This window comes from Dryobates pubescens, chromosome 2 (assembly GCF_014839835.1).
Source record: "Dryobates pubescens isolate bDryPub1 chromosome 2, bDryPub1.pri, whole genome shotgun sequence".
NCBI lineage: Eukaryota > Metazoa > Chordata > Aves > Piciformes > Picidae > Dryobates > Dryobates pubescens.
Window position 1 is genome coordinate 32,842,876 of NC_071613.1, and position 17,090 is coordinate 32,859,965.

Sequence of the window (17,090 nt, forward strand, 5' to 3'; positions counted from 1 at the left end):
ACATGAACCACCTTCTAGGTAACTGGAAGTCCAAGTTCACCTGTAACAGTTCTGGTTCAAGGATGACATGGATTTCACTAGCAATTTCTGATACTGCAAAACAAATTGAAGCCTTTATACCAGCTGTAGTTTTTTAGATACTTCAGGAGACTTGTGGAGAACATAATCTTGTGGTTTTGTTTTGTCCTGAAATTTGATTATGTATATATACGGACTCATTTTTGAAGGTTGTGTATTTTAGCTTTTACTGGCTAAAAATAATTTCTGATATTATTATGCCTATATATATATATGCCTTTTGTTCCTAATTACAACTTTTGTTTTTCAGACTCTTTCAGTATTAAAGTAAATATAGCAAAATAATCTTCTCCTTTATTGCTATGTTATTTAACATGCCAGCAACTAGTTCTAAAGTAGAATGACAAGAGACTATGTAAACAAGTATTAACATTTTAAAAACAGAAATGGGGCTTATGGTTGTTTGTTGTTGTTTTTTTAACTACTCTGGGAAAAAAAAGGAATTGTGATGCACAGCTCTAGGTTTAATTTACAACTTACTATTAAAAGTCACCTGAAGGCACTGTTCATGTGCTGACAAAGTAAATGGGCTTAAAATAAAGACTACACACCACGCAGTAAGGGCAGTCTTTCACTGACAGAGAAGATACTGCAGTCTTACTCTCTCATAACTTTCTGGTATTAAACTCACATTTTCTCAATAAGGTTTTATTTCTCTTCTGTATCAGTTTCTACACTAAGCCTGGGCAGTTACTACAAGGTCATAGTGTTGGACTCATTAAAAAGTGCTGTTTCTTCATTCTGCTCAGAAAGGATGCTGAAAATCCTGACCATATTTCTGGATTTCCTAGTTACTAACTTTTCCATGGGTTTAGCTGGGTAGCCCGACTTCCAAAGCTCAACACAACTACGAACGTATGAGATGATGCTTACTCTATCTCCTAGACAATTCTCAGTGACAATTATAGTAAATACTTTTAACAGGAAACCAGGTTTCTCAGTCCAATGCTTTTTAAACCCTCCCTGGAACAGCACATGAAAGGTAAAAAAAAGTAACTCGTATGGGGAGTTTACACCCGTTGACATCACTGTTCAGGCCTGTGCACTGCCCTATCACACTGCACATCATTTGGATACAAGGAAAGCTAAGTTTTCCCCCTTACAGGAAAATCCTTCAAAATCTGTATCATTTAGCACATAAAACAGCCCCACTAGTACTCATTTCTTATCATCCTAAGCTTATATAACAATTTAAACATGATTTGTGCCTTAGTTTAGCAATCCAAGAGCTCCCAGTTTCCTTTGTGTTGTGTAAGGTGACATGGACGCTGAGGGTAAGCATAGTGATTTCCCTTAACATGACTAAAACCTGCTGGCATAAATGCTTGATTTCTGCTGCGGTTTGGCTCCCCAGATCAGAGCACAGCATGCTCTTTCTGTTGACACTACTGTTGGAAGGATGTGTCACGCTAAAATCTTAGTGGTGGCCTTATCCTCAAGGGGCTTTATTTTACAGAATAGGCGAAAGAACTTTTTCGATTTAGCGCGCCCGGGTCACCCAGGTGCGAGCCGGCGACGGCCAAAACGCTTATGCAACAGCACACGGAGTCGGCCATTGAGGTGTGGCTCCTGGGGCCGCACCACCGCCGTCCAGAGGCCGGCGCTGACCTGGATCCACGGTCTCATAGGAGAGGGCGGCCTGCCCCATGGGCTCCAGCACCCCGGGGTGGTGTAAGGCTGCCGCCAGGCAGGGCCTGCCCAGGCGAGCCGGCTCCCTTGGGGCCAGCGCGCCGACATCTTAGCGCGAGCGGGTACAAAGCGCATCAGTGACAGCTGGCCGGGCGCAGCTCGGCCGCCGTCCGGAGCTGTGGCTGTCACCAGCCGCCAGTGACACCTCCCTCAGGTTGATTTCGAACGAGCTCGGCTCCAGCCCACCGCCTCCGGGGCACACGCACACCCCGCCGTCTGCGCGGCAGGAGACATGGCGGGGGGGGGCGAGCGCCTCCGCCGCGCAGCTGTGCCTCTGCGCTGACCCCTGCGACGCGGGCGAGCCGCCAGGCCTCGCGGGCCGCGTCGACGGAGTGCGGCAGCGGGAGAGCACGGCGGTGGAGCCACCTCCCCGCGGCGCAGGGGCCGCGCAGGCCCGGGCCTGGGCAGGCCGCGGGCTCTCGGCGGGTCCCGCTCATTGTTCCTCGCACAAGCCCTGGCAAACAGGAAGCCGCCTCGGCATGGGGCGCCCCCCCCACCCCGCCCTTGGCGGCTGACTGGCAGGCCGGGTAGCCAGTGCGAGCAGCGGCAGCGCTTCCGCGCAACCAATGAACGCACGAGCGTAGGCGGGAGTTCCGGGCTAGCAGGCGGGCGGCGGTGTCGGCCGGGCCCCCTCTCCCGCTGCAAGCCCCACCTTTCGGCTTTCCCGCACCGTCAATCAAAATAGGAAAAAAAACCCCGGAGTAGGCTCGGGCCGCCGCCGCCGCTTCAGCCCGTGAGCACAATAAGCATGTCCCCGGCGGCAGCCGCCTAGCCCCAGCCAACAGGGCCTGTGTGCGAGCCAGCCAGCCTGCCTGCTTGCCTCCCGCCCAGCCAGCCAGCCGGCCGCTCGCACTCACACCATGACCGGTACGTACGCACCGACCGAGCTGCCCCGCGGGGCTCCCTGCTCCTGCTCCGGCCCTGCGCTTCCCCGCTCCGGCCTCGGAGCGTCCGTGTGCGAGCGAGGCGAGAGCGGCACTGAGAGCAGCAGCAGGAGGAGCAGGGGGAGGAGGGAGAAGAGGGGCAGGGGCAGCAGCACGGGGAGGAGGAGGAGGAGGAGGAGGAGGGCTCCGTGCGGGAGGGCGGGGGGAGCGCCGGGGTTAGGGGGGGGGGGGAGGGAGGGAGGGAGAGGGAGGGGGGTGATCGCTCCCGTCAGTGACTCTCCCCTCCCCCTCCCCGCTGTGCCCGCAGCTCCCGAGAAGCCCGTGAAACAAGAGGAAATGGCTGCCTTAGACGTGGACAGCAGCAGCCACAGTGAATATCTCCAGCACGGCAACGGCGCCACCTCGGCCTCCGCTGGGGCGGCCGCCTCCCAGGTAAGCGCAGGCCCGACCGGGCCTTTTCCCCCCTCCCCCGGGTGACACGTTGTGAGCGGGTGCGGGAGCCGGTGCCGCCGCCGCCGCTTCCTGTGTGCGCGTCTGTGAGGAGCCCGGTCGCTGTCCCGCACTAACCGCCACCCACTTTCTCTCCCTGAACCCGCCCATTGTGGGTAGGACGCTCAGCCGTCACCGCTCGCTCTGCTGGCGGCCACCTGCAGCAAGATCGGCCCGCCGTCGCCGGAGGAGGATGAGGCCGCCGCCGCCGCTGCCTCTCACTCTGCCGGAGCGGTGAGTGCCCGCCCCGCCGCTCTCGCACGGCCTGCCGGGGGGAGAGACAGCACAGCCAGCCAGCCCGCCCGCCCGGGGGGAGGGACGGGACACACGGCACTGCCCGCCCGGGGGGAGGGACGATAGCAGGGCCGACCTGCCAGGAGAGGGGTCCCCGGGCTCCCCTGCCTCTCCAGGAGGAGCCGGGCTCCCGGGAGGAGGAGGGAGCCTAGTTCCCCCCTCCCCCGCCATTGCGAGCAGCGCCTTCATTTACTTTCAAAAATGGGGGGAGGCGGGAAACCTTCCTCCCCCAGCCTTGGCACCGGAACGGCTTGCTTGGCACCCGGCAAGACTGGGAGGCATCTCACCTCCACCTGAGCGCACCCCCAGTATCCTCTCCTGAGCTGTCAGCCTGCAACCGCGCACCCAGGCAGGAATACAAAATGAAGGCTGGCTGTAAGGGAAAGATGTAGTTAGAAGTAAAATGGCTGTTTAGAAGTGAACGTGGTGGTGGAAAGCTGCTTCCTGTATCGACGCTGTTTTTTATAGGTGCAGTTATCATGCAGTCCCTCATTCCAAACCGAATTTCTGTCCTTATCTTTAATGTACTGTCGGCTCTGAAAGCAGCCTTCGTGACCTTGGAACCTTGTGTGATGAGATGGGTCTTGCAGACTAGAAATGTATTCTTGTTGAAGACAGTTTAACATCTCTGTAACAAAAGCCTAATGGAAACTCATGTTTTTAATTGGCGTAGCTAAACTTACCTTGTTGATATTCACCCATAAAGTTAAAAGAGATGGTGCATTTCTAAATAATTGTTGTCTAAAAATACTACTATATTAAAAGGGAGTTTCAAAATATATTTAAAAATAGTATGATGAAGTCTTTTTGGCCTTAGTCCTTGGGGAATGGCTTATAAAAGCTCTCAAATTTTTTTGGCTTTGTCTTTTTACAGAACAAGTTTTAAACCAAGCAAAAAACCCTTTCTTTGATTTTAAGGAACTCTATTTTTTAAAAAACTTGCTGTACACAACAGCCTTGTATGTTTTTAGGATCCTGTAAATAGGAAGAAAACCCACAAAGCATTGTGCAATGGCTTTGGCAGGCTTTTAAGAAATATCAAAATGTTAATGATAATGTGAAATTTACTAAATACTCAAGTGCTAAACTTCAAAATACATCTCTATATTTCAGCTTACTTTACATAAAGGGAAGCTGAAGTAAAATAGGTTTCCGAGGTCAAGCAGCAGGTTTTAAACTAATGACAGAGCTTGAAAATGCATTAAGATTCTGACCCCCTGAACCTGTTTATTTTCTTAAGTAGTGTGCTTTAAAAAAATCTTTTCTAGATGTTAAGTGTCTGATCCCTCTAAGATTTGTTTCGTAATACTAGGTACATACAGTTCGGGAAAGTAGAATGTTGGAGCTGTCACTTTCATCAACATACCTATTGAAAAATAAATGATACTTAAATGATACCTTGTTTTCCTATATCCACCTGAAGATTTATCTTATTTTAAAGCTGGAGTTGTGCCTCTTGAGGGTGGATTGACTGCTTTGCATGAGCAGTGCAAGGCCTGGTGGGGTACTAGAGTCTGGGTACAGGGCAGGTGGTTCCTGGTATTTCACAATAGACAAAACAATTTTGAAATAATACTTCTTTATTCCTGTTAAATTAATCTGTTGTTGTGTTTATGTGTAAGGGCCTTTTCAGGGCAAGGTACAAGCAATTCAAGAGAAGCCAAAGTCTTAGTTAAAACTAAATATGCATATAAACTCACTATTTTTCATATATGCAGATATGCGCCTCCTACATACTGCTGTGAGTTAGGTTATAGCATTCTGGTAATTTTATACTCCTACAACACAGTGCTTGAATGATTCAGAATATTTTGGGTGGAAACTAAAAATAAATTGGAGGAGATACCTACAGCAGCCAAACTAGACACTCGAGTTAATTAAGATGACCTTAATAAAGATAGGGGAGGGAGTAAAGTCCCTGAAATGTATTCCATGTGAAAAACAGAATGCATGAAAGGGATTTTATTACAATAAAGACTTTTTTTTCTGGTCTCCTGAGTGTAGCTTATTGGCGGGTAGAAGAAGGAGGGAGGAGCTTAAAAGGCTTGAATTGTAGGCACCTCATAACTCATATGGAAAATGAAATCTATATACATGGACATAGATATGTTGTCTTCCTCATGTTTGTTATGCTGATTGCTTTCCCAGGAGCATAGATGAATTGGTATGATACCAGTGCATGGGTAATGGTGTCTAATGTAGCAATGGGGAGGCAGCCCTTTGCCCCTGTCTTCTGTATTCAGAATGCAGTTCTGACTGCTGAATGTCCGTAGAACTCTCAAGACATATAAATGGATAGTAGAAGTTAAACTAGGAGTTTTTCTTTAGAAGTGTTTGAAGAGCTTGCATGTATCAGGTTAGTTGTGCTGTGTTTCGTGGGTTAGGTTGTTAATGGTTTACTCACATTTGCTTGGTAGGAATTGGCAAGGCTGGAGCCAGCATACAAGGCCAGCCAGACTGCATGCTGCTTTCCTGGCTGAAATAGTATGCTGCAGCTGCTCCCCAAGAGACCAGTAGTATGATTTAAAAGCAGTAGCAACAACCAAACTCCCAAAGGAGCATGGAATATTGCATGTCTGGGATTTGGAAAAGAGCATGAGCAAATGTTATTGTGTTTGCTGCGATCTATTTGGTCCTGCATTGAGCCCAGGGGTTGGAGCAAATGACCTTCAGAGGTCCTTTGTATCTGAAATTATTCTGAGATTCTATGTTGGTGTCTGAATCCAAGTCTGTTGTTTGAGTGGATGCTACTTTTATGCCACTGAAAGGATTAGTGTAGAAATAGACTGAAGAAAGTGGCAAATGCTTTCTGTGGAAAGCAGGATGACAGAATTAAACTCCACCCTCTTCTTTCCATCCTGTCAATGAACTGAACAGGCTGTCTATAGTCCACAAAGTTTTCTGCTTGGCCCAGGATTCTGGTTAGAGTTATATTTACTTTTGGATGACAAGTTGCTAGCAGTCATTACTGCTGATCTCATTTTTGTGTGTCAATGGAGACTGCAGTTTGTCAGCTTAGGTTCTGACCCCATGATTTATTCTGTCTATGATCATCTGATACCAGTGCTTTGTGTTCTGCCTGCTAGTGTTTAGTTGTAGGGTAGGTGTCCTTGAGTTTGTGGCTTGCCTTGTTTGTGGTTTTTCCTTGGTTGCCATACTACTGCATCCATGGTAGGTTCAAACACTAGCCACAGAAACTGCCTTGAATATCGCTGCCTACCGATGTGTGTGAAAGCCTTGCTGGGATGGTATGCACTACTGCCTGACCTAGAATGACATCTCTGGATGTATTTTCCTCTCTTGGGATTTTAAAGTCTGAGAAGTTTCAGACTTTTTCACTGTTTAAAGTAGAATTATTAGTCAATGATAAACTTCCATATTTAGGATTCTTTTAAATTTGGTTGTAAATACTCTCATTTCTTCCCAGTTTCAACATATGCAAAGATTTTAACATTAAGTGAAAAGGAGAAGCAAAACAGAATGTGGCAGAGCCTTGCAAAGTAGAGAAAACAAAAGAAGAAACAGATTCTAACATTTAGGTCCAACAATGTCTTGATGGTCAGCTGTGTGGTTATCATGTGATCAGATGATTATTCAAAAAGCTATGAAGTTGAGATGATTACCAGATGTTCATGTTGTCTTACTTCATAGCAATGCAAGGCTACAGACACTCTTGAACTATCATGCTCTGAAGGGCTGTTCTTATGGTTGTGCTGGGCATGACTGGGATACAGTGCAAGACTGATGGGAGTGTGGGGTAGGAGGACTGGAAGGCAGGTGAATTGAGAAAAATGGCAGGGTGGCTGAGAAAACTGTTGGCTCTGACAGCTGCCAAAGAATGGGAGCTGTCAGAGATGACTGCCCCAATTGTGGTATGTAGTTGCATCTAGTGCACCGCAGACTGCACCGATTCTTTAGACTTAAAAAAGACAGGGCAAGAGAAAGGAAGGGGAAAAAAAAGAAAAAAGAAAGAAAAAGGATTAAAAAAAAAGAGGGAATGATTTATTTGTGTTGCTGCTTACCAAACATATGTGGAAAATATTTGGAGAGGTTAATAATTAGCAGTATGGGGAGGATGGGTATCGTTTTTCTTCTTAAGACAAAGCATTTCTATCATTTACAAGTAAAGTTTGGAGTGTTGTAAGGCCTGCATTGGCATATCTTGAGCTTTACAATTAGGTATTAATGCTTCACAAAACCTAATGAAAATCTGGAATTCCAGTTTGTTTATGCCTCAGAACATTACTTCAGCCATCTGAGATGCAACTATCTTTATCTTAGGTTAGGTGGAAATAGTAATAGTGCTAATAGGATAAAGGAGCACAAATGTGAATGAATGTCATGTGTCAGAGTTATCTATACTTCTCAGTTCTCTGGTCTATATGATGGTTTTGAGGAAGCTTAAAGTTAGTCTGACACCCATTTTTTCCCTTTATGGGTGATAACACAGCTTCCTGATGTTAAGTTCCTGGACATGAGCAGATCCACCAGAATGTGTCCAGCCACATTTTGGCAAAATGAGAGATTTCAGGTAGGATGAAGTACCTAATAGTATATTTCCTCTGCTGCTGTCCAGAAGCTCACCTTTTAAAATGCTTTTTTGCATTTGGAATTCCAATTACATCTTCCTAGTGCAGATCAGTGATCTCCTGGAGGGTAGAGGGGCTTTGCAGAAGGACCTCTGGACAGATGGGTAGACTCCAACAGCATGAGATTTAACACATCCAAGTGCCAGGTTCTGCACAGTGGCCACAGCAACCCCATGCAGTGCTCCAGGCTGGGGGCAGAGTGGCTGGAGAGCAGCCAGGCAGAGAGGGACCTGGGGGTGCTGGTTGATGGTAGGCTGAACATAAGCCTGCAGTGTGCCCAGGCAGCCAAGAGGGCCAATGGCATCCTGGCCTGCATCAGGAACAGTGTGGCCAGCAGGAGCAGGGAGGTCATTCTGCCTCTGTACACTGCACTGGTTAGGCCGCACCTCGAGTACTGTGTCCAGTTCTGGGCCCCTCAGTTTAGGGAGGATGTTGACTTGCTGGACCGTGTTCAGAGAAGGGCAACAAAGTTGGTGAGGAGTTAGGAACACAAGCCCTATGAGGAGAGGCTGAGGGAGCTGGGGTTGCTTAGCCTGGAGAAGAGGAGGCTCAGGGGAGACCTTATTGCTCTCTACAGCTACCTAAAGGGAGGTTGTAGGCAGGCAGGGGCTGGTCTCTTCTCCCAGGCAGCCAGCACCAGAACAAGAGGACACAGTCTCAAGCTGTGCCAGGGGAGGTTGAGGCTGGAGGTTAGGAAGAAATTCTACACAAAGAGAGTGATTGGCCATTGGAATGGGCTGTCCATGGAGGTGGTGGAGTCACCGTCCCTGGAGATGTTTAGGAAGAGACTTGATAGGGTGCTTGGTTGCATGGTTTAGTTGATTAGATGGTGTTGGATGATAGGTTGGACGTGATGATCTGGAAGGTCTCTTCCTACCTGGTTTACTCTATTCTATTCTATCAGAACCCAGTGCAGAAATTCTTTTACAGGTGCTTTACAGTTTTAGAGAAAGCAAGAAAATACATTTCTGTATTTAAAACCAGCATAAACCAGAAAGTTCTCTCTCTGGTACTTAAGCATTATTAAGAAATATAAGATTTAATAGAATAGTAAGAAAAAGCTTTTTCTTAAGTTATGGAGGACAGAGTCAAAAGCCTGACTAAAATAGTGATAAATAATATCCCCTACCTAACCCCATTTACCAAGCCAATATCTCATCACCAGAGGTTAAATAAGCATAATTTTTCCTTCCTAAATCTAGGCTGTTTACTTCTGATCACATTCTTTTTTCTTCTCCCCCTAGGTCCCCCCCTACCCCCCCTTTTTTTTTTTTCCCCTTTCCCTCCCAAGGTTAGTTTCTCCATTGCCTTCCCAAACATCAGGTTGAGGCTGACTGGCCCCAGGTCCTCTTCTTGCCCTTCTTGCTGACTTGGTAGAGTGTTCAGCACCAAAGTTAAAGACATGAGGATAAGGAACCCTCTCACACAAACACCGATGCAAAATTCTAGTTTGGCATACAGTTATATAGAGATTAATATACATGTCTCATTCCTTAATACTGACGTTTTCGTGTTTCCGCTTATGTCAGGGATGCTGTACTGTCTTAATCTAGATTCTGAACTTTTACTGATTAAAACCAAACTGTTCAAGTTTTGGGTCTAATTCGTCTCAGGCAAAAAGATGTAGATGTTCTGTAAATGAAATTTTAGTTACATTTTACCAGATTGAAATTGTCTTTTACAATAACATTTTAAGCAGCCCTAGATAATTCTTTTCCTCTGAAACATTCTTTGATTCTCTAAACTTTTGATTTGGGCGTTTGTATTTCTCTGAATTGAGTGCCTTCCTTGCTTGAAACGTGCAACAGAAGTGATTTGTCCTAAGAAGCAACTTTGTGTCAGTTGAACCACAGTGACTGATGTTGAATGTGTTTTTAACCTAAGGCAAGTACAAGATAGAATGTATTAGGTCATACCTTAATGAAAGAGTTGAAGTAAATGCATTTTATCTTTTATTTGTAATGACCTAAGAATGCACAGGTAGTTTATTGTAGCTTGGTAAACATATGGTATTAAACGCATCCATTAGAGCCTTAACTCTTTCATAAAACAGCAATTTGGTTGAGGCAGTGGCCAATCTTCTTCATTAGGTATGTGAGTTTAAATGTTTAGGAGCTCATGACTCATTATCTGTCTACCTCTGCTCGTTTTGCTGATGCTTCTGCTCCAGGACTAAATGCAGCAAAAGTGACTTTCTGTAAAGTGCAGCAAAAAGCAGTCTACAACAGACTGGCACAGATAATCTATTTGGCAGTTCTTTAGTGATAAAATACTCATGGTTAGTGGCATTAGTGTCCAGTTGATCACATTTGACTTGCTGAAATACAGGTACAGATAACATATACCAGTTCTTAGAGGGATGTTTCTCCCCTTTCCAGTTTTACTTTGGTAATGAATGTTTTGTTTTTTTCAATCCAAGTCTTATCCCTCAACAAGGTTTACATTACTTTTTAAAGGTATTTTATCGTCTGTATGTGGTTGGTTTGGGTTTTTTTTTACTTAATATTTCTTTAATTTTCTCCAAACAAATTGAACAAGACAAGTGCTAGATTTTTATTTATTATGACCCCTCATTCTTCATGGATGAGAATTTCTGCTCAGAGAGATCTCTTTATTTTATGCCCTGGAAATATACAAAGCTTGTTAAAGAATCAAAAGGCTGAATGTCAGTTGTTGCTTCCACTCTTCAGTGGTACTAGACCTTTCTTTATGTGGACATAAAATTTGATTTTAATTTTTCCCATACCTTGTGCCAACTACTCTTTGCACTTTTCCTGTCTCTTGTTCTCTGAGGCTTTTTCCAGTGAACTTCACATTGCTTCCTATTCTCTCCTTCATGGCTGAGTAGTACTAATGCTAAACTTTCCTCAGAACTTTGTCCCTTCCTCTTGACACAGAGCCTTTGGATTACGGCTGTTCATCTGTCTCTTAAAGGAGCAGCTTTTAAGTAGCTGCTGTCTGAATATCAGTTGATAAGGAAAAGAACTGTTGCTTTATCTCTACCCTCTAGGTACTTTTCATGGATGCCTGACAAACTGATCTGTTAGTACTGTGCTGTAAAGATTAATAATCAAGTCGAGGTTGCTGCTGATGGATCAGTGGTAGAGTTACTGCAACAATGCTTAATTGCTTGAGGACACAATGGAAAGTTACTACTCTTTTTAGTAGTCTAAGAAATGTCATAATTTCTCAGTAGACATTGAGAAAGGGTCTAAGAGTCAGGTTTGTTATGACAGGTTGATGGCCAGTTGAGGTTAGAGATCACCCTCAAGTACTCTTTACTATAAAGGGTTTTTCATACTTTAATGCTAGTAATTTTGATAGCTGCTAGGTAGCTTCTTGAAAACCTCACCCTCTCTTGCCCCACCCTCCTCATGATTCATCTGGTAATGTCTGATATAGCCAGCTGTAAGAGCGACATGTGAATAACAGGCATTTCATGTGCCATGTGTAGCAATGTCTTCATATCCATGTGCATGGCTGCCCTGAACTTCTCCATGGACTGACATATGCATCTACTAAAACAATGGTGCTCTTGAGCTAAAACCCTTACAGAAAAGAATTTGAGGGAAGATTTCACTAGACCATGAAAAGATGAGGAGAGATGGGAGAGATGTGTGGCCAACATGAAAAGGGCAAAGACCATTGAATCCCCATGGAAATCAACATATGTTTGGTGAGAAGAATAGTATGGATCATTTCCATACCATGAAGGAAGCGAATTCCCTTTGAACTATTTCTGTGGAGGATACGTGTATGTTATGAGTAGACATAGACATACTATTGTGTATTAGGTCTGTCCAGTTACAGCCTAAACATTCAACATTTGCTTGTACATGGTCTTAAATCAGTGAGAACTTTTCAACTTGTAATAGTTCCCATTGCTTTTTCTTTTTCTCCTGTTCTAACATGGTATCAGCACATTCTGTTACTCATTTATTTTGTAATGACACACATCAAATATGTAACAAACACATTTTTGCTTTTGGTATTTTTGACTGATGCTTACCTGTGAGTCTTACGGATATGTTGATACTTCAGTTAGTAAGTATTTATATACCAGTGAATTGAATAGTAGTAAACTTTCTTGGCACCATTTCAACAGCCAGTAAACGATACTAAACACAAGAATATAAAGCTTATGCAGTAGGAGAGGAAAGTGGAAATTTTTGCCTTTTTCTAGGTGAGACAGTGTGGTATGGAATATTGCTTTTTTTTCTAGTCTCATAAATTATAAGATTGAAAGACTAAAGGAATGAAGAATTTTCTTTAAATGAAGGGCTAATCACTGAAGAGGAGAATAATAAAATGGGATTATGATAGCTTGTTTTCTCTTTCTGATCCATGAAGCATCATGGTCATGAAATTAATTTTGTTCTAACAAACTTGTTTTGTTCTAATAAACTTGTGTTACTAATAAACTACCTGAAGACAAAAGAAGGCTAGCATTCTGTTTTATTCAGTAAGTACTCAGAGTATTTTTCTTATTCGTGTAGCCTCGCAGCTCAGAATAGAATACAAAAGTGAAACTAGCAAAGTCCCAGCCTACACCGTGGACTAAATCCACTTGAATGCATAGCCGATGATTAATTTAGGCTGGCTAAGTCTCAGTGCCATGTTAGAAAAGGATAAGCTGTGTGCTGTATTTTGCTTATCCAGGGTTTATTTTAAAGGAATTCAGAGTGCAGCATGATAAGGAAGCTATGATATGCTCCAGTAACTTCCCTACCAAGAGTGACCACAGGATCAGGCAGGAGGACAAATGAGTGCTTTTCTTTCTATGTCCTGAAGATTCTGCCAAGAAGAAAAAAAATATTTCACAGAGCTGAAGAAGTTGTAAGTCAAGCTACTTACTGCCAAAAAATTAAGTTAGTCCAGTGGTTTACTGTAGTGCTGTAAAACAGATAAGGAGAAGCTTAACTACATCCTTTTTAGACTGGTGGTTATTTACAATGCCAGGATGTTAAATCTAATTCTTAATACTCCATTCTGAAAAAGATTGCTTCGGTAAAGAAAGGTAAGAAAGGCAGTTTGCCTTTTCTTTACTGAGTAAGAAACAAAGACATCAGTCCTTGGCTTCCCTTAATCTGTAACAATCCAGGGATCTGTTCTGAAACACTGACCTTTTCTATTGTTCCAACTTAATGAAGATATGATTTTTTTTTTCCCCTCTAACATATATGTATGACTAATCCAATAGAGATTTCAGTCTGAAAGGCCTTAATTTAGAGGCTTTCTTCCATAGGGAAACAGTAGCTCAGGCAAGCGTACAAATAAAAGCTAGGACTTTGTATTATGTGCAATTTAAACTGAGGCTATTCAATCTTTCCAACTGTAGCATATTGGTCACCTCTTAACACTGTACTACTGGGAGTCACAATGTGCACATCTGTACCGTATATAGCACAGTGGAGCTCCAGGCCATCCTGGCTTCATGGCAATTCCTCTGCTTCTGGAAGCTAGGTACTAAGCTAGGTAAAGATTGTAGCTGGGTCACAGGGTAACCTGATGATGACAGCTCCAACAGCCCCTACCAGCTCTGTTCTTCCCACAGCCAGGGATTTGGACAGCCCCCCTACCAGAATAACTTTGTGCTGGTCACCTGACATAGCCATGGTGCAGGAGCTGCAGTTGACCTGCTTGCAAGCAACATGCAGCTCATTACCTACCGGTTGGTTATCCTGACTTAGGCATTAGCTCACTTACAAAATCTGTATTTCATAGTGCTAAATATAGTTGTTGTTCATACGGGCTACACTACTTGGAGTTTTCTCTAGTGCTGAACTGCATGACTGTTGTAGCATATAGTCTGTATGACCCTTTTTTAAATCTTGTCTTTTCTTTTTTCTCTTTATTCAGACGGGGGATTTGGCTTCTGTGCAATTAGCAGGAACTCCAAATAGATGGGAGGTCTTGTCTGCAGCTCCTGCCACTATAAAGGATGAAGCTGGTAATATAGTACAGATTCCAGGTGCTGCCACAGTAACTTCAAGTGGGCAGTACGTCCTTCCTATTCAGAATTTGCAAAATCAGCAAATCTTTTCCGTTGCACCGGGATCAGATTCGTCGAATGGTACAGTGTCTAATGTACAATATCAAGTAATACCCCAGATCCAGACAGCGGATGGTCAGCAGGTTCAACTTGGCTTTGCAGCCTCTTCTGATAATAGCAGTATAAATCAAGAAACTGGGCAAATTCAGATCATTCCTGGCTCTAATCAAACCATCATTGCCTCTGGAACACCTTCAACTAATATTCAAAATATCTTGTCACAGTCTGGTCAAGTTCAGGTTCAGGGAGTTGCAATTGGTGGTTCATCTTTCCCTGGCCAAGCACAAGTGGTTGCTAATGTCCCACTTGGACTGCCAGGAAATATTACTTTTGTACCCATCAATAGTGTTGATCTAGATTCTCTGGGACTTGGTAGTGGTTCACAAACCATGACAGCAGGCATTAATGCTGATGGGCACTTGATAAATACTGGACAGGCCATGGATAGTTCAGATACTTCTGAAAGGACTGGTGAACAAGTTTCTCCTGAAATTACAGAAACCGCCACTGATAATGACTTATTTGTGCCAACGTCATCTTCGTCACAATTGCCTGTTACCATAGACAGTTCGAGTATATTGGAACAAAATGCAAACAACTTGACCACAACTAGTGGTCAAGTTCATAGTTCTGATCTTCAGGGAAATTACATCCAGACATCAGTTTCTGATGACACACAGGCTCAGAATATTCAGGTCTCAACAGCACAGCCAATTGTACAACACATACAGCTTCAAGAATCTCAGCAGCCAACCAGCCAAGGCCAGATTGTACAAGGTATTGCGCAACAGACAATCCATGGTGTGCAAGCAAGTCAAAGTATATCTCAACAGGCTCTTCAAAATCTTCAACTGCAGCTGAATCCTGGGACTTTTTTAATTCAGGCACAAACAGTGACCCCTTCTGGGCAGATAACCTGGCAGACATTTCAAGTTCAAGGAGTTCAGAACTTGCAGAACTTGCAAATTCAGAATGCACCTGGTCAACAAATAACTCTAACTCCTGTGCAGACTCTCACGCTTGGTCAAGTTGCAGCAGGTGGGGCGTTGACGTCAACTCCAGTTAGTCTAAGCACTGCTCAGTTGCCAAATCTACAGACAGTTACAGTAAACTCTATAGATTCTGCTGGTATTCAGCTGCATCAAGGAGAAAATGCTGGCAGTCCTGCAGGTATTTATTTCACTCTTTTTGCAGAAAATTGTTTTTTGTTATTGCATGTGATTGGTTTAAATGGTGATACTTGTAACATTGTTGTCTTCCTGCAGAAGCCTACAAAATACAGTGGGTTAAACATAGTGATGATAGCTTTTATTTGAAACCGCCACACCATTAATGCAGATCATAGTCCATCCTTACTTCTTCTAGTATATGCTTCTGGAACTCCACATTGGTCATAGTCAAAACCAGTTCTAATACAATGTTAATTGATGATTGTAAGTCTTGCCATGCAGAAGATCTGCCTACTAAATTGAGAAAGGGAAAATCAACTTCCACTCTAAGAGAGCAGTATCATTAGCACATCTTATTCTTCCTAGCCCTGAATAGATACTGTTTTCATAGAAAGTCCAAATGTATTTGTTGATAGATTCCCCCCCCCCCAAAAAAAATTTACAGACCCCCAGAGGTGCTGTTACTCATCTTCTTTTTTGTTCAATTCATTTCCTACTGATTTAATATCAGTGTAACTGTGATGTACAAAACCTGTGCAAGCAGAAGTAAAACAAACATGTAAATACCAAAATTGAGGCTGTGCTTAAGAATGTATGTGAATTTCCTGTAGTAGTATTTGCGTTATGTTTCAGAATGTGAAATTGTGAATGATAAACTTCTCAGTGTGTTTTGTCTCTGTAAGCAGAGAAGAAAGGCTGTTTTCTTAAAACAGGTGTTTCTTAATGTGAAAAAAAATAAACGTGCCTGCTTATTTTTGGTAAACTTGATACAATGTATTCTAAATTTCAGGGCATAGCTACCTTAAAGAAAGAGATGACTGGCGTTCAAGACATTTTGCTGTATCAAAAGTCATTTAATCTCATCATTGAGGGGCTGTGCCCAGGCTAGTGATGAGGAGCAGAGTGAGCAGTAGAGGTAATCTGGGAGGGAAATGTGCACAGGGTAGTATGGAAATTGGTGGGTTACCATAATCATGTGATCCAAGGCTCTGGTTTATTAAGATAACAAAGCATAAGTGTTTAAATAAAACATACTTGTTTTGTATTTTATGCATAATTTTTTAGTTCATTTTCATTGGAAGTGACTTCTGTATTGTGGACTTCCCAAGGCAAAGTTCCAATCTAGATAAGCTCTTCCTTGGTTTTTAGGCAACAGCAACAGAGCATTTGCTCTGCTGTATAATCTCAGCTTTTAAATTTTCTATTTCCAGTGACCACAGAGTCTTGGTTTGTTTCCATGATTCCTTGTTACCTATGAGGACATGAAGTATAGATATCAGTAACAAAAAGCATGTATCTTGTATGTTAATACAGCTAAACTCGCTTGTCAGAATCTAACTCTTGGAGAAAGGGCTCTGTGGCCAATACGAAATACAAGGAGGATGAGAACTTAGTATTTCTGCGATTTATATTTGATATAGGTTCATGTAGCTAATGTAACAGCTTTTGGAGTAACAGCAGAAACTTGAAAGATGGAAAAGGAGAGAGAAGCCGAAAGAAAAAATGGATGAAAAAGAAGTTGCCTGCTGTATGTAACCAGGTTTTTTGTTGACAGTCCGTGAGAGTGTTCTAATGGTGGTTCATAATAAAATGTAAGGGAGTTCCACCAAGCATTCCTTAAGCATAATTTCCTGTGAGGAATTCTTCATGGAAAAGAAGACAGTAAATGGGATATATGAAATGTGATTAAATGGTCAGAAGCAGGGGAGGAATAGCAGAAACTATTGCCTGAAGTGAATAGGCATAAACACCTGGTTATATTAAAGATCAAGTGGAGATTTATAGTGACATTTTCCCTACTTGTCTGAGAATAGTAAATGGACTGAAAGGTACTAAAACTGACATC

The 17,090-nt window shown here is 43.4% G+C and overlaps 1 protein-coding gene across 1 annotated transcript in view; it reads left to right on the top strand.

Annotated features, from left to right (window-relative positions):
- The first annotated feature begins 2,025 nt into the window (after nucleotides 1–2,025).
- The window catches only part of SP3 (Sp3 transcription factor), a 35,751-nt gene continuing 20,686 nt past the window's right edge, over nucleotides 2,026–17,090 (top strand). Inside the window, exons 1-4 of the mRNA XM_054174367.1 lie at nucleotides 2,026–2,634; nucleotides 2,959–3,083; nucleotides 3,261–3,374; nucleotides 13,883–15,245. Coding sequence (XP_054030342.1) covers nucleotides 2,628–2,634; nucleotides 2,959–3,083; nucleotides 3,261–3,374; nucleotides 13,883–15,245 — 1,609 coding nt within the window. The 5' untranslated portion in view covers nucleotides 2,026–2,627. The remainder of the gene's footprint in view (nucleotides 2,635–2,958; nucleotides 3,084–3,260; nucleotides 3,375–13,882; nucleotides 15,246–17,090) is intronic.